Source organism: Lithobates pipiens, unplaced genomic scaffold (genome assembly GCF_037356315.1).
Source record: "Lithobates pipiens isolate NorthernLeopardFrog02 unplaced genomic scaffold, aLitPip1_a1.2 Scaffold_18, whole genome shotgun sequence".
In the NCBI taxonomy this organism is placed as follows: domain Eukaryota; kingdom Metazoa; phylum Chordata; class Amphibia; order Anura; family Ranidae; genus Lithobates; species Lithobates pipiens.
The window spans coordinates 656,791,308-656,819,001 of record NW_027507758.1 but is presented as its reverse complement, the minus strand read 5'-3'; the positions used below and the strand labels follow the sequence as shown (position 1 = coordinate 656,819,001).

Here is a 27,694-nt window from a genome sequence, read left to right as displayed (position 1 = left end):
TTTTTGCTCCGCTCTCTAAGATCAGACGGGCGAATGAGACGATGAGGACTTTTATCAGAAGTTCATCTGTAAAAACGCCGGCGTCCGCCAAATCTCCCACAAAGATCAACCTGAGCCGCGTGACGTCTAAAATTAACACAGGTGAGTGTGGGAGGGATAAAAGTACCCCTATGGTGGGGGGAGGGATAAAAGTACCCCTATGGTGGGGGGAGGGATAAAAGTACCCCTATGATTGGGGAGGGATAAAAGTACCCCTATGGTGGGGGGAGGGATAAAAGTACCCCTATGGTTGGGGAGGGATAAAAGTACCCCTATGGTGGGGGGAGGGATAAAAGTGCCCCTATGGTGGGGGGAGGGATAAAAGTACCCCTATGGTGGGGGGAGGGATAAAAGTACCCCTATGGTGGGGGGAGGGATAAAAGTACCCCTATGGTGGGGGGATGGGAGCAGGGGTTGCGGCGCAGTGTAAGGGCCCATGGATGGTGTATAAAGGTGAGATCTCACTAGGGATACATTGTATATTTCTGTACATCAGTAATGAGGCTCGTGTTGTACATTTCTGGAATGATTGGGGTTTATGATCTGCATCACACAATCTATACCGATCGTTTTCTAGTCATCGCTGATTATTACCCCGGAGCTGCCTCTGAACTCTTTATTCATCTCCTGAATTGTGAGCTGCGGCGGCGCGGCTCCGGGATTTCTACTTCTTATTATACCTTGCGGAATATTTCCCCTTCCTCGTTATTGATGTCAGCCAATCACTGAGCCCCACGAGCAGCGCCTGCGGAGAGTGCGCCGTTACCCCCGGCCAATTATATTTCTGTTTCTATAATCGATGCTTCAGATATAATGAAAAGGCGTCCAATGGAGCCGCTAACCGCCGGCTCCCCCTAGAGTTGGTCTTTGGTTTTGTAGCACCTTTTATATACTTTGAAGGCCTCTGACAACGATGAATGTGAGGAGATCACATATCAGCATGGAGGTCCCACCACTTCCTAAACAACACCTCCCACCAACCCTCTCCTCCAATCCCTACACTGACCTCCCACCAACCCTCTCCTCCAATCCCTACACTGACCTCCCACCAACCCTCTCCTCCAATCCCTACACTGACCTCCCACCAACCCTCTCCTCCAATCCCTACACTGACCTCCCACCAACCCTCTCCTCCAATCCCTACACTGACCTCCCACCAACCCTCTCCTCCAATCCCTACACTGACCTCCCACCACCCCTCTCCTCCAATCCCTACACTGACCTCCCACCACCCCTCTCCTCCAATCCCTACACTGACCTCCCACCACCCCTCTCCTCCAATCCCTACACTGACCTCCCACCAACCCTCTCCTCCAATCCCTACACTGACCTCCCACCACCCCTCTCCTCCAATCCCCACACTGACCTCCCACCAACCCTCTCCTCCAATCCCTACACTGACCTCCCACCGCCCCTCTCCTCCAATCCCTACACTGACCTCCCACCACCCCTCTCCTCCAATCCCTATACTGACCTCCCACCAACCCTCTCCTCCAATCCCTACACTGACCTCCCACCAACCCTCTCCTCCAATCCCTACACTGACCTCCCACCAACCCTCTCCTCCAATCCCCACACTGACCTCCCACCAACCCTCTCCTCCAATCCCTACACTGACCTCCCACCGCCCCTCTCCTCCAATCCCCACACTGACCTCCCACCACCCCTCTCCTCCAATCCCTACACTGACCTCCCACCACCCCTCTCCTCCAATCCCTACACTGACCTCCCACCACCCCTCTCCTCCAATCCCCACACTGACCTCCCACCACCCCTCTCCTCCAATCCCTACACTGGCTCCTAATCACCCAGGGAATTTAAATTCAAAATCCAACATACAAAGCCATTCACAACTCTGCACCGAGCGGCATCACCAATCTTGTCTCCAAATATCACCCAAACTGTTCTCTTTGTTCCTCTCAAGACCTCCTACTCTTGAGCTCTCTCGTCTCCTCCTCCGATGCTTGTCTCCAGGATTTCTCCAGAGCCTCTCCCATCCTCTGGAACTTACTACCTCAACCTGTTCAGCTATCTCTTGCTACCTTCAGGCGATCCCTGAAAACTCATCTCTTCAGGGAAGCCGATCACATCTCCAACTAATCTCCTATCAGCTCATCCCCCACAGCTACAACCTTCTGTACCACCTGCCCCACCCTATTAGATTGTAAGCTCTTCTGAGCAGGGCCCTCTTAATCCTCCTGTATTTTATCGTATTATAACTGTATTGTCTCCTTTTTATATTGTAAAGCGCTGTGTAAACTGTTGGCGATATATAAATCCTGTATAATAATAATAATTGGCGGGGGGGGGGGGGGGGGGCTGACAGTTGACCTCCTTCTGACCTGTATTGGTCCGGCTCTCATCACTTGCATTCCGGGGCGATTTTTTTTTTTTTTTTTTTGCACACATGTTAAAATCTACATTGTTTGTTAGAAATTATTGGAACCCCCCCTTAAAAATAAATATATATATATATATATTTTATGAAAGCAGAGACCCTGGAGAATGAAATGCAAATGTTTTAAGAAAAATGAATTTTGTTGCACACAAACACACAAAACCCTATTTTTCTCTAGTCGTCTGTCCAGGACAGCACTAGAGAGATAGGCTCCACCTCCAGTGGCAGGAAACACAAACCAGATCTTTAAAGGGCGGTCTCCGTCCCTTCCCCTTCAGTCTTTTGTGTTTCTTCCACCGGAGGAGGAGGCTGGATCAGGAGCTCTCCTTCCCCTGACGGTGGGATAGCCCATAAGAGACGGGGAAGGAGTTCGGATTACCTGTTGGTAAACGGACGTTTTGAAGTCCTCCGGTCGGGTTGACTGCAGCTTCGAACCGGCGTTCTCCTTCTGAAGCCCGGGGAGGGCGTTCGTTTCCCCGCCTGACAATAGGTTCAAAATTGGGCGCGAAGTCAGGTGGGGGACGGGCACAGGCTTCGAGTTCCGGCCTGTGCATCACAGGAGGAGGATAGAGGACTTCCGGCAATCCACTACCGGTTCCGGGTCGCGCGGCGAGCGTGGACGTTCGGGACCTTGGCGGCTATTTTAAAAAGCCGCAGCCACGAGGCGTTCGCGCTGCATCCAGGCGGTTAGGCGTGTGCTTCAAGCGTTCGTGCTGCATCGCTTTATCGCCATTACGAAGGGAAGCCTCCAGGCGTGTTCCGATCAAAATGGATGCAGTGGAGAGTGGCAGTGGAGCCGAACCAGCTCAGGTAGGCAAACACAGAGGTGTCTTGTACCTATAGGGCTGGGAGAGAGGGGGGGGGGGGGGGAGTAATGGACTAATCAATGCATAGGCATTCTGAAATGGTCCAGGTGTATTTTTCCTCCCTCCCTCTCTCAAACAGGATCTGGACTAAAGAGTCTTGCGAATCCTGTTAGCGGTTGGTGGGGTGCACATAGGTGTTTGTTGAAGGCGTCCTATTTTGCTAAAGATTTCGCTGACGTTGGCTTTTCTGTTTTTTTTTCCCCTCCTTCTTCTCTCCTTCTCTTGCCTTAGGCTCTGCCCAAAGAACCAGAGAGGTCAGGGGGGAAGAAGAGATGTCCTTCATGTATGAGTAAATTAAAAGAAGGATGGTCCAAGCCCCTTTGTAAACCATGCATAGACAAATTGGTCTATAAGGAAGCTACGGGAGCTTGTAAGGATTTGATTTCTGGAGTACAGAAAGAAATGGAGTCCATCAAAGCAATGTTAGCGAACCTTGAAACCCCAAAACCAGCCGCAGTTCCCTCTGCTTCCACCCCAGTAGAAGGTGACGAATCGGAGGAGGAGGAACTTGATTCTCTGGATGGCCTAAGTGAGGCGGCATCATCCAGAGATGTTCCTGTTCAAGGGTCAAGCTCTCCCAGATACAGGCTCTCACTCGAGGAGGTTGATGCCTTACTGGGGGTAATTTATGAGACGCTCAAAATCAGAGAGGAGCCAGTCTCCCTGTCCTTGCATGACCGGATGTATCAGACCCTAAAAACTGATTCAGTCAGGGTCTTTCCGGTTCATAGCACACTGATAGACTCAATCAAAAAAGAGTGGGAGGAGCCAGAGAAAAAGTTATTTTTCCCTAAAAGCATGAAGCGGAGATTCCGCTTCAGCGAGGACCCCTCTTGTGTTTGGAATAAAGTGCCCAAGGTAGACGCAGCTTTTTCCCAGTGTGCAAAGTCAACAGATCTCGCCTTTGAGGACATGGGTGTTCTAAAGGAACCCATGGATAAAAGGATGGAGGTACTGTTAAAGAGGTCATGGGAAGTAACCATGAATAACTTAAAACCTGCGATGGCCACGACAATAGTGGCTCGCAACTTGGAGGTCTGGCTGGAACAATTACAAGGCCACTTGGAAGGGGGGACCTCCAGAAAAGAAATTCTGGATTCCCTTCCTATGCTACATAAAGCAGCAGGTTATATAGCAGATGCCTCTGCGGAGTCTGTTAAATTGTCAGCCAGGACCGCTGCCCTCGTAAATTCATCGCGCAGGGCACTTTGGCTGAAAGTCTTGGTCGGGAGACTCGGCCTCAAAAGTGAGGTTATGTGGCACCCCTTTGAGGGAGACCTTCTGTTCGGACAGGACCTTGAGAAAGTCCTGGACCGTACTGCGGACAAGAAGAAGGCTTTTCCTGTCAAATCTAAGAAGACTACAGGTAAACGCTTTTTTCGTCCTCAAAGGCAGGGACAGTCACAAGGACAGACCTCTAAGGAGTCAACTCCTAAGAAACAGTGGATGGGAGGAAAACAGAAAAGCAATCTCTTTTCCTCTTCTAAAAAAACCACTAAATCCCAGTGACGCGGTTCCTGTTGGGGGGAGACTGGGGCAGTTCCTCCCACAGTGGGAATACGCTACCCCAAATCCTTTTATCCTGAGGATCATCAGGGAGGGTTACAAAATACAGTTCAGACACGTCCCACCTGCAAGGATGTGTCTGACCAAACCTCCCAAAGACCCCCAGAAAGCGTCAGCTTTGCTGTCGCAAATTGGCGATTTAATAGATCAGAGGGTTCTAGTGCCAGTTCCGCCACAGGAAATAAATCACGGTTTCTATTCACACGTGTTTGTAGTAAGGAAACCGTCAGGCAAATTCCGGTTGATCTTGAATTTGAAGTTACTGAACAAGTGGGTAACTTACAGGAAATTCCGGATGGAAACAATTTTTACAGTGAGATCAGTACTCCCTCCAAATTGTTTCATGGCCTCTCTCGATCTAAGGGACGCGTATCTTCACATCCCGATTCGAGAAGACTCTCAAAAGTATTTGAGGATAGCGATTCTTTGGGGGAGTCAGATTCGATACCTCCAATTCAGGGCTCTGCCATTCGGTCTGTCTTCTTCCCCCAGGATTTTCACCAAGGTCCTGGCAGAAGCATTGGCTCCCCTAAGACTGAAAGGGATCGCTGTCATACCGTACTTGGACGACCTTTTATTCTTTGCCCCCTCAAAGCTCCAACTGCAGGGAGATCTGAGGGTAGCTATCTCTTGCCTAAAAAGGCTGGGGTGGTTGATAAACCAAGAGAAGTCGCACCTGATACCAACACAGGCCTTACAGTATCTAGGTTTTCTGGTGGATTCCGTATCACAGAAAGTCTTCCTCACAGGGGAAAAAGTGATAAAGGTGAAAGAGATGGTAACCTTCTTGCAGTCCAATCAGACAATTTCCATCAGGTCAGCTATGGCAGGATTGGGCCTATTGGTGGCAACAATCCCTGCAGTTCCTTGGGCAAGAGCTCATTTCAGGTGTCTCCAGGCCAATATTCTGAGCAGCTTGGACGGGACACAAGAGTCCCTGGACGGGACTATCCATCTATCCTCAAAGACCAAAAGGTCTCTTTGGTGGTGGAAGAGAGAAGAGAACCTAGTACGGGGTCTTTGGTGGTCTCCTCCAGTGTCTGTTCGCATCACCACGGATGCCAGTGCTTGGGGCTGGGGGGGCCCACTTGGGGTCGAAGGTAGCCCAAGGATGCTGGGGGAAGACACAGTCCCAGAGGTCAGCCAATTGGAGAGAGCTGCAGGCAGTCTGGGAAGCCTTAAGGGTATTCGCCAGGGATCTGAAGGACCACCATGTACAGGTTCTCTCGGACAGTATAGTGGCGGTTTCCTACCTAAACAAGCAGGGAGGAACAAGATGCCCGTCCTTGATCAAGCTAACAAGTACGATCATGCATTGGGCAGAAGAAAACCTAAAATCGGTTTCAGCGGTCCATCTAAAAGGGGTGGACAACCACCTGGCGGACTTTCTGAGTCGACACCGGGTGTACGAATCAGAATGGTCACTAAACAGGGAGATTTTCCAGATGTTAGTGCGCAAATGGGGTCTTCCGGAAGTGGACTTGTTCGCCAGGAAAGCGAACACCCAGGTCCCAGTATACTTCTCCCTAGAGAGGGAGGCAGGGGCAAAAGGGATAGACGCTTTGGCACAAAGCTGGGCATTTCACATTTGCTACGCCTTCCCCCCATTCAAGCTTATTCCTCTAGTCCTGAGGAAATTTTTGCAGGAACGGACCACATTGATTCTAGTGGTTCCGTATTGGCCGAAGAGACCATGGTTCTCGGTGCTGCTGGGCCTGACAGACGAACCTCCCCTCATACTGCCCGAGAGAGAGGATCTGTTGTCCCAGGGTCCAGTTCTGTTACCAGAACTACAGACCCTAAAATTATCGGCCTGGCGTCTGAAGAGAGTCTCTTGAAGTCTAAGGGACTCTCGGATAGGGTAATTAAAACACTTCTTTCTAGTAGGAAGAAGGTAACCCAAGCAATTTATGTTAAGTACTGGAAAGTTTTTTGTTCATGGTTGGACACTAAAAAGGTGTCTATAAGTATCCCGACAGTCTTGGCGTTTTTACAAGACGGTGTGGATAAGGGACTGGCCATTAGTACCTTTAAAGGTACAAATTGCGGCCCTGTCTGTTTTTTTGGATCAACCTCTGGCGATAGACCCGCTAGTTAGCAGGTTTTTTAAGGGGTTAACCAGGATTAAACCTGTTCCTTTCAAAATTTTACCCAAATGGGACCCGTCAATTGTGTTACAGGGATGGGTAAAAAAGTCTCTGGAAGAAGAACCTTCCTTGAGATGGATCACGCTTAAAACGGTGTTCCTAGTGGCTATTTCCACAGCTAGACGCATTAACGAGCTTCAGGCACTTTCGGTGAAAGAGCCGTTTTTACAAATTTTTGAGGATAGGCTGGTGTTGCGCATGGACCCTGGGATTTTACCCAAAGTAGTGACAAAATTCCACAGAACACAGGAAATGGTTTTGCCTTCGTTCTGTGGGTCTCCCACTAATCCTAAGGAGGTAGAGTTCAGTCAACTGGATGTGAGAGCCTGTGTCTTACAATATCTGGAGATGTCAAAAAACATTAGAAAATCAGATGCATTATTTGTCTTACATGCGGGTAAAAAATTGGGGTCACAAGCTTCAAAAAATACAATTGCAAGGTGGATCAAACAAGCTATTGTAGAAGCCTACAAAGGAATGAAAATGGAATGTCCTTTTTCCCCCATGGCTCACTCCACACGGGCGCTATCGACCTCATGGGCAGAGCGAGCTGGAGCAACACCAGAACAAATTTGTCGAGCAGCAACTTGGTCAAGCTACTCGACGTTTATGAAGCATTACAGATTGGACCTTATCTCAGCGCAAGACCAGGCGTTTGGGAGAAAGGTCCTTCAAGCGGTAGTCCCCCCCTAATCTGGTAAGTTCTCGTTGATCTTCTCTAGTGCTGTCCTGGACAGACGACTAGAGAAAACGAGAGTTAGACTTACCGGTAACTCTGTTTCTAGGAGTCGTCCAGGACAGCATGGATTCCCTCCCTATATGCTGTTATAATGCTGGACAAGTGTTTTTGTCGTTACAGAAGCCGTTTCCGGGGAAGTTCTCGTTTACAAGACTGAAGGGGAAGAGACGGAGACCGCCCTTTAAAGATCTGGTTTGTGTTTCCTGCCACTGGAGGTGGAGCCTATCTCTCTAGTGCTGTCCTGGACGACTCCTAGAAACAGAGTTACCGGTAAGTCTAACTCTCGTGTTTTTTTTTGTAAGGTATAAAAGATGATGTTGGGTGAAGTAAATTGACGCCCAGCATGTCTAGATTTAAAATTGCGTGCGACTGCGAAACGCCAACAAACGACGGTACCTAAAAGCCTTTACAGGTAATGAGTGTAGAGTTAGTGAGGAATTATTGCTCTCACTCTGACATTGGTGGTGACGCCTCACATGTGTGGGGCGGACGCAGAACGGCCCCTCACACCTCGCAGCCAGGACAAGAAGCCTCCGTCTTCCATCGAGGACACGGAGGAGAGACCGAGAAGAGCCTCACGCAGGTCAGAGCAGAATCCGCTTCATGCCTTCAGTCTGCACATTGCAGGCCGGGGACCCCCCACATGGTGGAATTACACTTTATGGGGAACTTTCCCCTGATTGTGGACACTTGTGATCAGGAGGAAGAGAAGCCGAGAGGTGGGAGAGATTTCCCCCTTCATGTCCAGTCACTGAGCTGGGAAGAGTCAGAAGTCCCCCGACCATAGAAGACCATCAGAGGAGCCAAGAGGCACCATCCGAGAGGACCCCAACCATAGAAGACCATCAGAGGACCCAAGAGGCACCATCCGAGAGGACCCCAACCATAGAAGACCATCAGAGGACCCAAGAGGCACCATCCGAGAGGACCCCAACCATAGAAGACCATCAGAGGAGCCAAGAGGCACCATCCGAGAGGATCCCAACCATAGAAGACCATCAGAGGAGCCAAGAGGCACCATCCGAGAGGACCCCAACCATAGAAGACCATCAGAGGAGCCAAGAGGCACCATCCGAGAGGACCCCAACCATAGAAGACCATCAGAGGAGCCAAGAGGCACCATCCGAGAGGACCCCAACCATAGAAGACCATCAGAGGAACCAAGAGGCACCATCCAAGAGGACACCAACCATAGAAGACCATCAGAGGAGCCAAGAGGCACCATCCGAGAGGACCCCAACCATAGAAGACCATCAGAGGAGCCAAGAGGCACCATCCAAGAGGACACCAACCATAGAAGACCATCAGAGGAGCCAAGAGGCACCATCCGAGAGGATCCCAACCATAGAAGACCATGAGAGGAGCCAAGAGGCACCATCCGAGAGGACCCCAACCATAGAAGACCATCAGAGGAGCCAAGAGGCACCATCCGAGAGGACCCCAACCATAGAAGACCATCAGAGGAGCCAAGAGGCACCATCCGAGAGGACCCCAACCATAGAAGACCATCAGAGGAGCCAAGAGGCACCATCCAAGAGGACCCCAACCATAGAAGACCATCAGAGGAGCCAAGAGACACCATCCGAGAGGATCCCAACCATAGAAGACCATCAGAGGAGCCAAGAGACACCATCCGAGAGGACCCCAACCATAGAAGACCATCAGAGGAGCCAGGAGGCACCATCCGAGAGGACCCCAACCATAGAAGACCATCAGAGGAGCCAGGAGGCACCATCCGAGAGGACCCCAACCATAGAAGACCATCAGAGGAGCCTGGAGGCACCATCCGAGAGGACCCCAACCATAGAAGACCATCAGAGGAGCCAAGAGGCACCATCCGAGAGGACCCCAATCATAGAAGACCATCAGAGGAGCCAGGAGGCACCATCCGAGAGGACCCCAACCATAGAAGACCATCAGAGGAGCCAAGAGACACCATCCGAGAGGATCCCAACCATAGAAGACCATCAGAGGAGCCAAGAGACACCATCCGAGAGGACCCCAACCATAGAAGACCATCAGAGGAGCCAAGAGGCACCATCCGAGAGGACCCCAACCATAGAAGACCATCAGAGGAGCCAAGAGGCACCATCCGAGAGGACCCCAACCATAGAAGACCATCAGAGGAGCCAGGAGGTACCATCCGAGAGGACCCCAACCATAAAAGACCATCAGAGGAGCTCCACTTCAACTTCCAGACCAGGAGACCATCCGCCAGGAAAGCCTCTGATCGATTCCCTGTGGGCGGTGGAGGCTTCTAAACCTTGTGATCCCCCTGGATGTTCAAAGACCTTGGCTGGGTTTAGGGCCAAAGGAGTCTCGGACCTCCTGTAATAGGAGGTCTCGGGAACTGGTGGGCAGCCGATTTATGAGGTGGAAGTTTCCCTTTTCTGCTGTCACAACCTTCCATGGTGACGTCATTCTCAGCTTAAAGGGGTTGTAAAGGTTAGTTTTTTTATTTTCTAAATAGGTTCCTTTAAGCTAGTGCTTTGTTGGTTCACTTACCTTTTCCTTCCATTTCCCTTCTAAATGTTTTTTTTTTCTTTTTCTGAATGTGTCACTTCCTGTTTCTCCTCAGTAAACTTCACACCATCATCCGAGCCGTGTTTAGTCAGCCAGAACAGCTTACTGAGGAGGAACAGGAAGTGAGAAATTCAGACAAAGAAAAAAAAAACATTTAGATGGGAAATGGAAGGAAAAGGTAAGTGAACCAACAATGCACTAGCTTAAAGGAACCCATTTAGAAAATAAAAAACGAATCTTTACAACCCCTTTAAGAATTGTATGGAAATCACGACAACCTATGGACTTGTTTTTCACAATCCCATATAGATTTCTCACTATTTTATTACCTACTTATTTATTTAGCACAGTTTTGGTTTATGGTGCAATCAATATTTGCATGGCCACACAGGGGCTGCTATTTATTGATTGATTTTTATTGCTATCACAAGCCGGTTGTTAGACGCAGTAACGATGAGTATAACTGATGTGCGTTTTGATCCCCCCCAAGTGCACCTCCACCCACATTGATATAAAATGCCTCCTTACCAGAGGTCTAGACTCCAAATCTAAGAGTCCTAGAGAGGCGCGATGGGCAAGTATAGAAGATCCGATCGGCTTCCTCGGTTTATATTGCAGGCGGTGGTGCTGTCATGGCTGATGGTAAAGTTTACTCCATAATGAAGGAAAGATAAAACGGCCACAGAGTGTAAAACTGCTTAATAGTCTATTAAAGGACGTCGGTGCTAAACGCTTCCAGAAATGTGGTAAAAAACGAACATCAATCGATCCAAAGACCTCCTAGAAGGCGATCGAGCACTATCCAGGCTTGGCGTGTGTGGTACCCCGCTGACACAGACTCAGAGGACGTTGATTCTGATGAAACGCGTCGGGTGGCATCTTTATGTAGAGCAACAATTCTTATCTTCAAATCCTCCGAGTTCTTTGCCATGAGGTGCCATTTTGTACTTCCAGTGACCAGTATGAGAGAGTGAGAGCGATAACACCAAATTTAACACACCTGCTCCCCATTCACACCTGAGACCTTGTAACACTAATAAGTCACATGACAACGGGGGAGGGAAAATGGCCAATTGGGCCCAACTTGGAGATTTTCACTTAGGGGTGTCCTGACTTTTGTTGCCAGCGGTTTAGACATTAATGGCTGTGTGTTGAGTTATTTTGAGGGGACAGGAAATTTACACTGTTATACAAGCTGTACACTCACTACTTTACATTGTAGACAAGTGTCATTTCTTCAGTGTTGTCACATGGAAAGAGAGAAGAAATGTCACTGAGGGGTGTACTTACTTTTGTCACATACTGTATGAGTGTATATATATATATATATATATTTCTTGGTAAGTTTATCTGATTTTCTCCGTGTCGCAGGTCTGACGATCTCCAGGAAAGGCGCAGCGCCTCCTTCTCCTCGGGGGATTGAGGATTCCTCCAAATCTACAAAGAAAGGTATTTCCCTTCTCGGGACGGACAGCAAAGCCCGGCACTGACCAATCCGGAACTGGAGGAGGGGGGAGAACCAATCACAACACCAAGATGAAAGTGTTGATTGACAGTAAATGATCACAGCTCTGCTGACCCCTGACATGGTTCTCATCTCATTCAGTGCAGCAGGATATGCTTGGATTAACAAAAGTATGTTCTGGGGGGAATAGTGCCCCATCATTGGTGTCAGTGGGAGGAATAGTGCCCCATCATTGGTGTCAGTGGGGGAATAGTGCCCCATCATTGGTGTCAGTGGGGGAATAGTGCCCCATCATTGGTGTCAGTGGGAGGAATAGTGCCCCATCATTGGTATTAGTGGGAGGAATAGTGCCCCATCATTGGTGTCAGTAGGGGGAATAGTGCCCCATCATTGGTATCAGTGGGGGGAATAGTGCCCCATCATTGGTATCAGTGGGGGGAATAGTGCCCCATCATTGGTATTAGTGGGAGGAATAGTGCCCCATCATTGGTGTCAGTAGGGGGAATAGTGCCCCATCATTGGTATTAGTGGGAGGAATAGTGCCCCATCATTGGTGTCAGTGGGAGGAATAGTGCCCCATCATTGGTGTCAGTGGGAGGAATAGTGCCCCATCATTGGTGTCAGTGGGAGGAATAGTGCCCCATCATTGGTGTCAGTGGGAGGAATAGTGCCCCATCATTGGTGTCAGTGAGGGAATAGTGCCCCATCATTGGTGTCAGTGGGGGAATAGTGCCCCATCATTGGTGTCAGTGGGAGGAATAGTGCCCCATCATTGGTGTCAGTGGGAGGAATAGTGCCCCATCATTGGTGTCAGTGGGGGGAATAGTGCCCCATCATTGGTGTCAGTGGGAGGAATAGTGCCCCATCATTGGTGTCAGTGGGAGGAATAGTGCCCCATCATTGGTGTCAGTGGGGGGAATAGTGCCCCATCATTGGTGTCAGTGGGGGAATAGTGCCCCATCATTGGTGTCAGTGGGGGAATAGTGCCCCATCATTGGTGTCAGTGGGGGAATAGTGCCCCATCATTGGTGTCAGTGGGGGGAATAGTGCCTCAATGTTGGTTCCTCCAGCAGTCACAGGGTCTCTATATTTTGCATTGATGTTTTGAGGTCATTTAGTAATTGTTGGTGCTGAGAAATGTTCTTAGTAATGAGATGATATACAGGGGGGGGATAACGATCGCCTCCCCCGAGGATTGTGAAAGTTTTGCCTCCTTACATAGAAATGAAGGGTCTATAATTGTATTTTATATGATGGAGACAGAAGATCAACCAAAACTCCAGAGAAATCACACAATACAAATGTTATAAATGGAGTTCAGTGAGTAAAATAAGTATTTGATCCCCTCCCAACCAACAATAACCCTCCCCCCACAGACTGGCCCCAGTAGGTGCTCATGTGGTACACAGATCAGTCCTGACAATGTAAGAAGGTTCTCCTAACGACAACTCGTTATGTGTATAGAAGACGCCTGTCCACAGAATCCCTTCCCTCCAATCCTCACCATCATGGAGAAGAGCAAAGATCTGTCAGAGGACGTCGGGGAGAAGATTGGAGACCTGCACAAGGCTGGAATGGGCTACAAGACCATCAGCAAGAAGCTTGGTGAGAGGAGACGAGTGCTGGAGAGATTATTCACAAATGGAAGAAAATACAAAATCACCATCAATTGTCCTCAGTCTGGAGCTCCATGGAAGATTTCTCCTCATGGGGTGAGGATGGTCATGAGAAAAGTGAGGGATCCGCCCAGAACTACACAGGGAGGAGCTTGTGAAGGATCTCAAGGCAGTTGGGACCACAGTCACCAAACACACCATTGGTGACACAATACACCACCATGGATTGAAATCCTGCAGCCCCAACAGGTCCTCCTCCTCAGGAAGACACATGTACAGGTCCCCCTCCTCAGGAAGACACGTGTACAGGTCCCCCTCCTCAGGAAGACACGTGTACAGGTCCCCCTCCTCAGGAAGACACGTGTACAGGTCCCCCTTCTCAGGAAGACACATGTACAGGTCCCCCTCCTCAGGAAGACACATGTACAGGTCCACCTCCTCAGGAAGTCACATGTACAGGTCCACCTCCTCAGGAAGTCACATGTACAGGTCCTCCTCCTCAGGAAGACACATGTACAGGTCCACCTCCTCAGGAAGACACATGTACAGGTCCTCCTCCTCAGGAAGACACGTGTACAGGTCCCCCTCCTCAGGAAGACACGTGTACAGGTCCCCCTCCTCAGGAAGACACATGTACAGGTCCACCTCCTCAGGAAGACACATGTACAGGTCCTCCTCCTCAGGAAGACACGTGTACAGGTCCCCCTCCTCAGGAAGACACATGTACAGGTCCCCCTCCTCAGGAAGACACGTGTACAGGAACATCTGAAGTTTGACAATGAACATCTAAATAATTCAGAGAAGGATTGGGGGAGAAAGTTCTGTGGTCACATGAGACCAAAATTCAGCTCTTTGGTATTAACTCGACTCCCCGTGTTTAGAGGAAGAAAAATGCTGACTATGACCCTAAGTACACCATCCCTACAGTCACACACAGAGGTGGGAACATGAACACCATCCCTACAGTCACACACAGAGGTGGGAACATGAACACCATCCCTACAGTCACACACAGAGGTGGGAACATGAACACCATCCCTACAGTCACACACAGAGGTGGGAACATGAACACCATCCTACAGTCACACATGGAGGGGGGAACATGAACACCATCCCTACAGTCACACACAGAGGTGGGAACATGAACACCATCCCTACAGTCACACACAGAGGTGGGAACATGAACACCATCCCTACAGTCACACACAGAGGTGGGAACGTGATGCTTTGGGGCGGTTTCTCTGATAAAGGTACAGGCCGACTTTGCCGCATTGAGGGGCCAATGGACGGGGCCCATGTATTGTAAGATCTTGGAGGAGAACCTTCTTCCCTCATCCAGAACACTGGAGATGGGTCATGGATGGGTCTTCCAGCATCACAATGACACAAAACATACCACCGAGGCAACAAAGGTGTGGCTCAAGAAGCAGCACATGAAGGTCACGGAGTGGCCTAGCCAGTCTCCAGACCTTAATCCCATAGAACAATTTATGGAGGAGCTGAAACTTTGAGTTGCCAAGAGACCTTCAGGATTTAGAGAAGATCTGTAGAGAAGAGAGGAGAAAATCCCTCCTGAGATGAGTGAAAACCTCATCACCACCTACAAGAAACGTCTGACCTCTGTGATCACCAACAAGGGTTTCTCCACCAACTACTAAGGGATCAAATACTTATTTTACTCACTGAACTCCATTTATAACATTTGTATTGTGTGATTTCTCTGGAGTTTTGGTTGATCTTCTGTCTCCATCATATAAAATACAATTATAGACCCTTCATTTCTATGTAAGGGGGCAAAACTCGCACAATCCTCGGGGCAGACGATCATTATTTTCACCCCTGTAGCCCATTTTCGGGTGCCGGCCGGATGCTTCTAACCAAGACTGACCATCCTGTGTGTTTCTGTGGCTTCCGTCCTCCTCCTGCAGAACTTTATATGGGATCCAGCAGCTTCTCCTCTTCATCTTCATCTTCCTCCTTCCTGGAGTCTAAGCCGCCGCTTCCATTCCATCACCGGCCCCCGAGCTCCATGAATTGTACCGCCGGTGCATTGTCCAGCTCCCAGTCCGAGACGTCATGGACCGGTCACGGTACTCCTCCGGTCTCCATCCTCCGCACGGACACCGGGGCTTCTCTGGGTTCCCACGGAGCTCCGGCCAAAATTTTTTTTTTTTGATATTTGGAATGGAAAAGTAAAAAGTTGGAAGTTCTGATGGTTTTTGTTTTACTGAACATCAGGAAAAGCCTCCGATCTATGATGTGCCCGGAGCTGAGCGAACGAATCTCCTCTCCGGTGTCAGAGGCCGGCCGAACTCCGACCATCTCCGCAATCCTAGAGAGACATGAAGATCTCTTATTGGCTGTCAGTGTGGGGGGAGGAGTCTGGGGCAAATCTTCTGTGTTCATTGTCTAGGACCGGGGTCTCCCAAACGTTCTAAACAAAAGGCCATTCCACTTCATAGTTTGGGGGGGGGGGCAGACTGCGGCCAGTGGGGGGTAGAAATGTCCTTGATTGGAGGGGGATAAACCAAGCCTTAGTGGGAGTAAGTGGCAATTGGGGAAAAGGGGGGGGGGGGGGCTCCATATTGTGTCCTAGGACCTATGTATTGGGTAAGTGTCCAGCCCAGTACAGAAGGGGTACCGACTCGCCAGCCAGGTGACGCCCCTTTTCGAACACACATTCATGTAATGGAAGAAATGGGGGGGGGGGGGAAGACCCCAAGGAGTTCTGTGGGGGAGTAAAGAGGGCAATCAATTTACATAGCGCCTGTGGTCATTAGAAGAAGAAATAGTGTCTCATTGGAGTTATAGTGCCCCATCATTGGTGTCAGTGGGAGGAATAGTGCCCCATCATTGGTATCAGTGGGAGGAATAGTGCCCCATCATTGGTGTCAGTGGGAGGAATAGTGCCCCATCATTGGTGTCAGTGGGAGGAATAGTGCCCCATCATTGGTGTCAGTGGGAGGAATAGTGCCCCATCATTGGTATCAGTGGGAGGAATAGTGCCCCATCATTGGTGTCAGTGGGAGGAATAGTGCCCCATCATTGGTGTCAGTGGGAGGAATAGTGCCCCATCATTGGTGGGGACAGGTCGCTTTTTTATTTATTTGTGCCTGTCCTTGTGACACCTGTCAGAGAGGGACAGGGAATAAGGGGGGATTTGGACAATCGGGGAGATGAAATACAGATGGAGGTCGTAACCTTTTCCCATCCTACCGGTAAAAATAATATATATACACATTTGGAAGATGTGATGTAATCCATACATTTTTTATATCTGCTAAAAAAAACATTTTGGTTGGAGCTCCATCCTCAGTCACCTGTATCTGCAAATCTTCTGTCACCGCTGAACATACATCTGTCTCCCCCCCCCCCCCCCCCCCGTCTCTCTCCCCCCCCCCCCGTCTCCCCCCCCCCCCTGTCTCTCCTCCCCCCCCCTGTCTCTCTCCCCCCCGTCTCTCTCCCCCCTGTCTCTCCCCCCTGTCTCTCCCCCCGTCTCTCTCCCCCCCCGTCTCTCCCCCCCCTGTCTCTCTCCCCCCCGTCTCTCTTCCTGTCCTGTGTGAATACATTCATATTTATTCCTCATAGTCTCACTCGGGTTTATTTTACATGAATATGTACCTGAGGTATTTAGTCCACAAAAATCGAACATTTTTTATACCTCTGACTGTTGTCACCGGAAGGAAAAGGCGGTGCGTTTCTTTGGGCTGCTGTACAAGAAATGCGGGAAAAAAAGGCAAATTCTTTCCCAAAAAAACACACATTGCGCGGATCTGCATGGTGCGCGGTCTGCTAAGTGGCAATGCGTTTCTATGCGTGTCAGGAAAGCGCATGGGTTGTGTGTGCATTCCTGAGATGCATGGATGTAATGGTGCAGGGCAACTGCGTGCATCTCCAGAGCAATGGGCGGGATGGAGGGGCGACCATTGTACACGGGGTGACCATTATTCTGGGATGACCATTGTTCTGGGGGGCGACTATTGTACAAGGGGTGACCATTGTGTCGGGGTGACCATTGTGTCGGGGTGACCATTGTGTCGGGGGGACCATTGTGCCGGGGGGACCATTGTGCCGGGGTGTTCATTATTCTGGGATGACCATTGTTCTGGGGGGCGACTATTGTACAAGGGGTGACCATTTTGCCGGGGTGGCCATCGTGCCAGGGTGTTCATTATTCCGGGGTTGCCATTGTGCCGGGGTGACCATTGTGTCCCGGGGTGTTCATTATTCTGGGATGACCATTGTTCTGGGGGGCAACTATTGTACAAGGGGTGACCATTGTGCCGTGGTGTTCATTATTCCGGGGTGGCCATTGTGCCGGGGTGACCATTGTGCCGGGGTGACCATTGTGCCGGGTTGACCATTGTGCCGGGTTGACCATTGTTCTGTGGGGCGACTATTGTACAAGGGTTGACCATTGTGCCGGGTTGACCATTGTTCTGTGGGGCGACTATTGTACAAGGGTTGACCATTGTGCCGGGTTGACCATTGTGCCGGGTTGACCATTGTGCCGGGTTGACCATTGTGCCCTGGTGACCATTGTGCCGTGGTGACCATTGTGCCGTGGTGACCATTGTGCCGGGTTGTTCATTATTCTGGGATGACCATTGTGCCGGGGTGACCATTGTGCCGGGTTGTTCATTATTCTGGGATGACCATTGTGCCGGGGTGACCATTGTTCGGGGATGATGACATAACATTCACAGATGGAAAAGTAGGACTGTCCCCTAATACACAGCACAATGCGTCCCAATATTGGAGGATTAAAACTGAATTCAATCAGCTCTAAAAGATACAAATTATCTTGGCTGTGAATTGTCTTCATGGTATTTTCTCATGTAGAGTATCTGATGTGACTTTGTATCGGCCTCCTGCAATCTCCTGTACAGACGGGTTCTGATTGGGAGAGGCTGGACGCCGGGATTGCTGCACACAGATATGTTGTCAGGTAATCAATGGATTGGAGGAGACGGAGCAAAGTGAGCAGAGAGATTATCGAAATCCTCCTGGGAACGCGCTGTCCTTCTAATCTCTGACGCGTTCGATTTTTTTTATTTATTTATTTTTTTCACACTTTCCTCTTTGATCAATAAAGCAGAGGATGTGCAGAGTCCAGTAACAGACCTTCCGCTTTGCTGGTATCTATTTGGCTATTTTGCAGTAAAGCAAGGAAATGAAAAGCCCCCTGTAGAGAATATTAATTTTGGTTTCACAACAAGAATGTTACAAACTGCTTACAGTTGTAGGGAAAACCGCACAGGACATGCAGAGCGTCACAAACCTACATAAACGCACGCTAGCGAGTCTTTCCTAGCAAAAGAACATGTCAGTAGTATGTATGCAGTAAAGGGTACAATAAAGATCGCTCGGCTTCTGTTATAGCTGGTCCACATTTCCTGGTTGAACAGGACTTCAGACATAAGAGTTCTGGTGAGCTGCTTCTCTTGTACTATTTATTTATCACAGATATTTATGCAGTCCACACACCCCGTGTGGTAAAATATTCAGGTTTCTGTGATGTAAAAAAAATGACAAAGATAAATAATTTGAGAACTTTTTCCACCTTTTAATGTGACCTATAAACTGTGCGACTCAGGGGAACAACAAACTGAAATCTTTTTAGGGGGTGGGAAGTAAAAATAAAATAATGTCGTCACATAAGTGTGCACACCCTCCAGGCATGTACTGGCCATCGGAACTACCGGGAGTTTCCCGGTGGGCCGATGGCTCAGTGGGCCACTGTGATGTAAGGTGGCTGCTGATGGGACACTCTGATGTAAGGGGGTGCTGATGGGACACTCTGATGTAAGGGGGTGCTGATGGGACACTCTGATGTAAGGGGGTGGTGATGGGACACTCTGATGTAAGGGGGCAGCTGATGGGACACTCTGATGTAAGGGGGTGCTGATGGGACACTCTGATGTAAGGGGGTGGTGATGGGACACTCTGATGTAAGGGGGCAGCTGATGGGACACTCTGATGTAAGGAGGCTGGTGATGGGACACTCTGATGTAAGGGGGCTGGTGATGGGACACTCTGATGTAAGGGGGCAGCTGATGGGACACTCTGATGTAAGGGGGTGCTGATGGGACGCTCTGATGTAAGGGGGTGCTGATGGGACACTCTGATGTAAGTGGGCTGGTAATGGGACACTCTGATGTAAGGGGGTGTTGATGGGACACTCTGATGTAAGGGGGCTGGTGATGGGACACTCTGATGTAAGGGGGTGTTGATGGGACACTCTGATGTAAAGGGGGTGGTGATGGGACACTCTGATGTAAGTGGGCTGGTAATGGGACACTCTGATGTAAGGGGGTGCTGATCGGACACCCTGATGTAAGGGGGCTGGTGATGGGACACTCTGATGTAAGGGGGTGCTGATGGGACACTCAAAATGTAAGTAGGCCGGTCTGGATGAAGTCCAGGGCCAAATTTCTTTCCCAGTCCAGCCCTGACACCCTCTTATATCCAAGGATGTGTTCAGAATTAAGCAATTACATTCAAACTCCTGATAAATCGTCAATACACACCGGCCATCATTTAGAGCTCCTCTGATTAACCCCAAATGAAGTTCAGCTGTTCTTGTAGGTCTTTCCTGACATTTTCTTAGTCACATCCTACAGGGAAAGCCATGGTCCTCAGAGAGCTTCCAAACCATCAGAGGGATCTCATTGGTAGAAGATATCAGACTGTAGAAGGGTCCAAGGCATTAGATCTACCATGGAACACAGTGAAGACCATCATCATCATCGAATAGAGAAAATCTGGCACCACAGTGACATGACCGAGAACTGCACTTACCCCCAAAATTGATGAAAAGACTAGAAGAAAATTGGTCTGGGAGGCCGCCAAGAGGCCTCCAGCACCATCAAAGGAGCCGCAGGAATATCCGGCAAGTCCTGGCTGTGTGGTGACAACAATCTCCCGTGTTCTTCATATGTCTGGGCTGTGGGGGGTAGAGGGGCAAGGCAGAAGACTTTTATTACCAAGAAAAACATCCAAGCCCGGCTAAGCTTTGCAAAAAACATATCTGAAGTGTCCCGAAAGCATGAAGGGAAATTGTGTTCCGGTCTGATGAAGCCAAGGCTGAACTTTTTGGCCATAATTCCAAAAGATATGTTTGGCACAAAAACAACGCTGCACATCACCAGAAGAACACCATACCCACTGTGAATCATGGTGGTGGCAGCATCATGCGTTGGGGCTGTTGTTCTTCAGCTGGAGCAGGGGCCTTAGTCCAGGTAGAGGGAATTATGAACAGGACCAAATACCAGTCAATGTTGGCACAAAATCTTCAGGCTTCTGCTAGAAAGCTGAACATGAAGAGAAACTTCGTCTTTCAGCAGGACAACGACCCAAAGCCTCCATCCAAATCTACAAAGAAAAGGCTTCACCAGAAGAAGATGGCCCAGCCAGAGCCCAGACCTGAATCCCATTGAAGATCTGTAGGGTGATGTGAAGAGGGTTGTGCCCAGGAGACGTCCTCCAAATCTGACAGACTTGGAAAGAAGAGTGGTCAAATATTGCCAAGTCAGGATGTGCCATGCCGATAGACTCCGCCCCCAAAAAAGACTGAGGGCTGGAATAACCTCAAAAGGGGCTGCAGCAAAGTGTTAGTGTAAGGGTGTGCAGACTTATGCAACCAGATTATATTTTATTTTTACTTCTCTCCACCTAAAAGATTTCAGTTTGTTGTTCCAGTTGTACAGTTTATGGGTCACTTTAAAGGTGGAAAAAGTTCTGAAATTGTTTATTTTTGTCTCATATATTTATTTTTTATTTTTGCATCACAGAAACCTGACGTTTTAACAGGGGTGTGTAGACTTTTTATATCCACTGTATATTGTACAATCACACCAGTCCCCGCCCTCAAGGAGCTTACAATCTACGGTCCCTAACTCGCATTCATACACACAGTAGGGCCAATTTAGACCGGATCCAGTTAACCTCCCTGCATGTCTTTTTGGAGTGTGGGAGGAAACCGGAATACCCAGAGGAAACCCGCACAGGGAGAACATGCGAACTCCAAGCAGGTATTGTCATGGTTGGGATTCGAACCCACGACCTGAGTGCCTTCAGGAAAAAGTGCTAACCACTTGGCCACTGTGCTGTGCCCTGTATAGATTTGGTGTTGTCCCCAGGTGAAGTCCCCCATTCCAGTTTGTGCCACTGGATTTTATTTTAAAAGTTTCTTAGCCGTTCCCACATCGCCATGACCCTTTCTACTTCCATCGGGGCTCTTACTTCAGTTTTTTTGAGGGAAAAACTTTCCTAACTGCAAACCCTAGAGTGTGCTTGTGATGGACTCCGGGCACCCTGTTGGGTATTTCCCCCAAGAAGCTGCTGCGAACTCCAAGCAGGTATTGTCATGGTTGGGATTCGAACCCACGACCTGAGTGCCTTCAGGAAAAAGTGCTAACCACTTGGCCACTGTGCTGCCCAATATAGATTTGGTGTTGTCCCCAGGTGAAGTCCCTCCTTCCAGTTTGTGCCACCTGGATTTTATTAAAAAAAAGTTTCTTAGCTGTTCCCACATCGCCATGACTCTTTCTACTTCCATCGGGGCTCTTACTTCAGTTTTTTTGAGGGAAAAACGTTCCTAACTGCAAACCCTAGAGTGTGCTTGTGACGGACTCCGGACACCCTGTTGGGTATTTCCACCAAGAAGCTGCTTCCCAAGTCCTGGAACACGAGACCAATGGATCCGGCTATAGAATCCCCCCCAAGGACCAGACAACACCCGTCCCGGAGAACACCAGACATAAAACTGCTTTGTTTGAGAAACACGCCGAATTTATACAGCAAACCATCAGATAATGGGAGTAATCCCTTATCTCAGACAAAGGTCACCTTACACGGTAGAGCCAGTCCTATTATCATAACGGTGACCTCCTTGGACAGTCCGGCTCCCCGGTCTCACTTCCATAAGAAGCCACTAGCAATTAGTGACCAGCTCTGGATAACTTAATTACACATTATAACACAGAGTTCTCCAGGGAATGGTTCTCCTGCAACCCAAAGTCTGTGACAGTGCTATCATATCATACAGGCCAGGGGTCATTTATGTCAAAGGGTCAAGCTATTTCTCTTTATTGACATGGCCTGGGTCCAATGTTTGACACAAGCTCCTCTAAAACAGGAATAGTTCAAAATTGGTACACTACTTGGCCAAACATTAACATTGCCCAATATACCACAATAGTATTTTATTTCCCCATTTTATTAGAAGACAGCGCAAAAAGTCATGTGCAAACATTGTTTAAATAGCGTTGGTTTGAGAGACGTCCCCACAAGAAAACAAAAACCTGACGCTACATCTCTTCTAGAACCTTGACCCCTCAAACGCCATCCCCCTCATACCCCTCACCACCTCCATATCCATGTATACCAAGACGGCTCAGGGGCAAAAATCACACTCTGGCTATATACACCTTGGGTTCACCCCCCCCTCCCCCCCACTTGATGTGACCCAAGTAAAGTTGAATTTGATTTGTTTCTGAAGGTTGCCGCACTTTGCACATCCTCGCCGCACCTCTCTTTCTTTACTGTAAAGATTTGGGAATAGGATAAAAAGACATAAATACGATGTTCTAAATATCCCCGTGTGTTGCTGATATCTAGTCTGTATCTTTGCAGGAGCTCAGAGCGCGGCGCCATTCGTGGGCAGCCCAGAGCAGCCGGAGTTCCAGCCCGGTGACCGCGTTCTTGTGGTCGGCCAGAGAATCGGCACGGTACGATTTTATGGGAAAACCAGCTTCGCTCCAGGTAAGTTGGACGGAAAAATGTTTACTATGGGAATCTCACAAGGTTAAAGCCCAACTTCTAGTTTAAAAAAATAAATAAAAATTAATTGACAAGACACAACTTTTACTAGATGTCCCTCCTCTTCTGCTCACCATCATTCAACCTGTTTCTTGTGAGTCCGGGGCTGCCATGGACACACCCTCTTTGGACACACCCTCTTGGGCTGGGCTCACAAAAAAGCTGTAAGGTATCCTGTCTTTTTTTTTTTTTTTTTCTTAAGTAGATTGGGTGGGGGACTGTGTTCTGCACCTCAGGAGTTTACCAAGGGGGTGACCTCCATGACTAAGCCCTGGAGGTAGGGGACGAAACTCGTTGGCGTGGCCTGGACAGAGCCAGACTGAAGCCGCTTTTATTTACATTACATTTGGGTCTTGCTGGTGTGCGGCACTTGGATCTTTTCCCTTCTTGGACTGTGTGCTTCCTTCAATGTTGGCCCTGTTGCATTTCTGTGGTATTCCGATTGTGGTATACTTGGAGGGCCTCCCGTTGTGGGAACAGTCAGCGAGGGCTCTAGAGGACATGTCTCCAACTCTTAAGAGGTGGCAGAGAAACGTCATCAATTTTCACTGACTCTGACTGGTGCAGAATTTGTGGCTTGTCCTTTACATTTCCCAGGCCAGAATGTTCCTTCCATAGTTAGTAAGACTGAAAAAGACCACCATCCTTCCACAAGAGACTCTTCAGACTCCCAGGTCTCACGTCCGTATTCTTCAATAAGGAAGTTGTCTTACCCTCCACTTCTCTGTGAGGCTCTTGAGACTGAAGATGGTCTTCAAGGCAATTCCATTTGCCCAATAGTTGATGCCTGGAGCTCGGGCTGTCCCTGGCTTGGTGGCTCTCGGGTCCAGTGTTCCATTCAGGAAAGTCATAGTTCTGGGCACTTTGTTGGTGCAGGGAACTTTGGTCATGGGAGGAATCTTGTCTCTCTATCGACATCTTGGAGCTTTGGGCATTGAGGCTGTCTGTCCCTTCAGCATTGGACCAACATGTACCCGTGTCTAGGGATCCACTGGCAGAGGTAGTGATTGCTCCAGTGGCTCCTCGGGATCTGTGCACCCTCATCTATACATCTCCTCCTCTGAGCAGATGAAGTCGTTTCAGAATTGAGAAAGAGGCCGTTCTGGGGATCCTCCTTGCTTTGAATTGCCACAGATGGATATCATATGCTGACCTGGTAAGACGTCTCCCCCACACCTTCTTGTTGCTGGCTTTAGTGGCATGGCTGTTGAAGCCCGGGTTCGAAAGTACTGGGACATCTCTGAGTTTGTGATTCCTATGATGGTAAGTACTAGACAGTCAACTTCCCGCCAATATTACCATCAGGGGTGAAAGGGGTACTTTGCTTGATGTGAGTCTATGGCCTTTCCCACCAGGAGTTTCAATGGATTTTCCATGTTTTGCCGTTGGGTCTTGGCCAACGCTTGGCACTTGGTGACCTTAAATCTCTGACATTTCCATTTTGTTTCAGAGATTGCGGCTTCCCACGTTCTGACCCTTTTGAAATATCTCCCCTTTATGGTCTCTCCGGTGGAATTCCCTTTGACTCATTTTTGAATCTTGTTCTTTTGGTGCTTCAGAAGTCCCAATCTGAACCTATCGGAGACATTCCACTCTATACTCTGATCCTCGAAGGTTGTATTTTTTTGTGAAATCGCCTTGGCTAGATGAGTATTTGAGAAGGCAGCTTTGTTCCGCAAGGAACCTTGTTTTTTGGAGTTGCACGGGGACAAGGCTTAGGACCTTCTTTCTTCTCTAAGTATCCTCTGATTTGCACCTTAACCCAGGACATTGATTTTCTATTCTGTCTGGTTTACAAAAAAGGTTTCCCTCTAATGTGGTTCAGTTTGCACCAGTCAGATTCAACCGCTACTATCTTCCCTTTTTTGTCATCCCTGATTGGCCCAGGATCTGAGCTCCAGCCTGTTGCTCCACCATCACTAGTTGGCTCAGACAAACCATCATTCGGGATTATGGCCTTAAGATCGGTTCCCCCGTTTCTAGTCAAGGCTCAGCTAGGCCATTGAGTATGGTTCCTTCAGTCCCCGGTTCATGTTTAGGTTGGACCTTCTAGCGGTTGTTTTGCTGTTTCCAACCCCTTACAGGCTGGATTCATGAGAATTGAGTTTGTTTCCAAGCTACATATTGAGAGCTCCTCTTTGGGATATGTGTGCCTTGACTTCCATGTGGCCTTTATGGTGACTTCCTCACGTTGGGTCTGGATGGTTCCCCTTTGGGAAGTCGGTCCTTTTTTATTTGAAGACTGTTTACAAGACCATTGGCTGTTTATTGAATGTACCTGAACTTTCCACCCGACAGGCTTCTCCTCGGTTTGCTCATTCACACCCCTGTGGGCACCATACACGTGCTGCGAATTCCAGTCTACCCTACTTTTCTGACATTAAAGATTAGGAGGGGGTTCCAGGGTACCGATTCCGTCATGTGCTCCTGAAGGATTGCAGGATTCTGTGAATGCCACATGTGCACATTGATTCCGGGGGCATCGTTTTAAACCTGGAGAAGGACAGAAGTTTTGCCTTTACCATCTAACCCAGTGTTTCTCAACTCCGGTCCTCATGGGACCCCAACAGGTCATGTTTTCAGGATTTCCTTCAGATGAAACGACTGTGGTAATTACTAAGGCGGTAAAACTGATCAAATCACCTGTGCAAAATAATGGAAAACCTGAAAACATGACCTGTTTGGGGCGCCTTGAGGACTGGAGTTGAGAAACTGATCTAACCCGTCTGTGCCATCAGTTTAATGAAATAAGAATAAGTTAAATATTGGTTCTCTCCATCACCTGCTCAATGTACTGTATAGCCGGAGAGAGAGGGTATTACATTGCTGTCACTCCCCATGTATGTCATGTGTTGGGGGCAGGGTCATCCTTCCAGTAATGTGATTTTTCTTTTATTTTTTAGCAATTTGAAATTTTAAAGGTAATATGCGGGCAACATACACATGCAATGAATTCCGGGCTAACCTGCTGGCTAGTATTCTATTAACCACTTCAATACCAGGGGGGGGGGGGGCACTTATACACCTTCCTGCCCAGACCAATTTTGAGCTTTCAGCGCTGTCGCACTTTGAATGACAATTGCGCTGTCATGCTACACCGTAACCAAGCTAAATTTTTATCATTTTGTTCCCACAAATAGAGCTTTCTTTTGGTGGTATTTGATCACCTCTGGGATTTTTTTTTTCTGCTAAACAAATAAAAAAACACAGAAAATTTTGAAAAAAAAACTTTTTTTTTTAAGTTACAAAACTTTGTAAATAAGTAAGTTTTCTCCTTCACTGATGGGCACTGACGGGGCCGCAGTGACGGGCACTGATAACGCGGCACTGATGGGCACCAATGATGTGGCATCAATGAAGTGGCACTTATAGGCGGCACTGATGGCACTGATATGCGACACAGACACTGATAGGTGGCACCGATAGGTGGCACGGATTGTCATGGATAGGTGGCACAGATTGGCACTGATAGGCGGCATGGATGGGCACTGATAGGTGGCATGGATGGGCACTGATAGGTGGCATGGATGGGCACTGATAGGTGGCATGGATGGGCACTCATAGGCGGCATGGATGGGCATTGTAGTGTACAGTATTGTATAGGGATGGATGCCAATCAGTGCCAAACAATAATGCATGCCAATCAGTGATGCCCGTTGTGGGTATTGATTGGCATCCATTGTGGGCACTGACTGGCATCCCTGGTGGTCTAGGGGGCATACCTGTTGCTGGGCATCCCTGATGGTCTGGTGGTCCAGTGTGGGCATCCTCGGGGGGGCTGCGCTGATAATCGATCAGCATAGACCCCCCCGTCAGAGGAGCAGCCGATCGGCTCTCCTCTACTCGCGTCTGACAGACGTGAGTGAGGAAAAGCTGTTCACTGGCTCTTCCTATTTACACTGTGATCAGCCGTGATTGGACACTTTACTGAGATGGTAGTTGCAGGGTGTCAGACTGACACCCCGCAACAACGATCGCCACAATGCGTTCCCCCGGGGCGCGCAGCGGCTTAATATCCTGATCACGTCATATGACGTCCGGTCAGGAAATTAAAACCACTTTGCCGCCATCGTTTTGCTATATGGCGGGCGGCAAGTGGTTAAAGATTAGGGGTGGGTTCCAGTGTACTGATTCAGGAATGCTTCTTAATGAGCATGTGTGACTGAAACGCGTCGAGTCCTCATATGAACTGTAATCGGAATCCTTTGCATGTTGTGATCCCCCCCGCATATGTGGAGAGTCATTTTTTATGTTGTGTAACATTTTATTTTTATTTTTTTAATGGGACGTAATAAAGTTGCTTTTATGGTACTGTTTTCCTCTTCTTTATGTCCACACCCAGCCCAGGACTACATATTCTGTTCCTAGTTGTATGTGATTTGTTGGGATGTGGACATGTAGCGCACACAGTCTTGGCTTCTCTTCCGCTATAGATTGCAGGGAAGATCTAGATCCCCCTTGTGCAGGCCGTACACGGTCGGATTTTGAACAAATTTTCTTTTCAAAATCAAAG

General features: G+C 48.8%; 1 protein-coding gene across 1 annotated transcript; it reads left to right on the top strand.

Annotated features, from left to right (window-relative positions):
• LOC143986920 (CAP-Gly domain-containing linker protein 4-like) lies at positions 1-24,717 on the top strand. Its single transcript, XM_077485328.1, has 6 exons — positions 1-141; positions 11,650-11,727; positions 15,288-15,449; positions 22,996-23,124; positions 23,779-23,940; positions 24,632-24,717. The coding sequence occupies exons 1-6, from the start codon at positions 42-44 to the stop codon at positions 24,715-24,717; spliced, it is 717 nt and encodes a 238-aa protein (XP_077341454.1). The 5' UTR covers positions 1-41.
• Positions 24,718-27,694: the final 2,977 nt, after the last annotated feature.

Coding starts and splice junctions, on each gene's coding strand:
- LOC143986920 (XM_077485328.1), top strand. CDS start 42: ATGAGGACTTTTATCAGAAGTTCATCTGTAAAAACGCCGGCGTCCGCC. Junction 11,728..15,287: donor CTCCAAATCTACAAAGAAAG/GTATTTCCCTTC, acceptor CTCCTCCTGCAG/AACTTTATATGGGATCCAGC. Junction 23,941..24,631: donor GACTGAAGATGGTCTTCAAG/GCAATTCCATTT, acceptor ATTTTGTTTCAG/AGATTGCGGCTTCCCACGTT.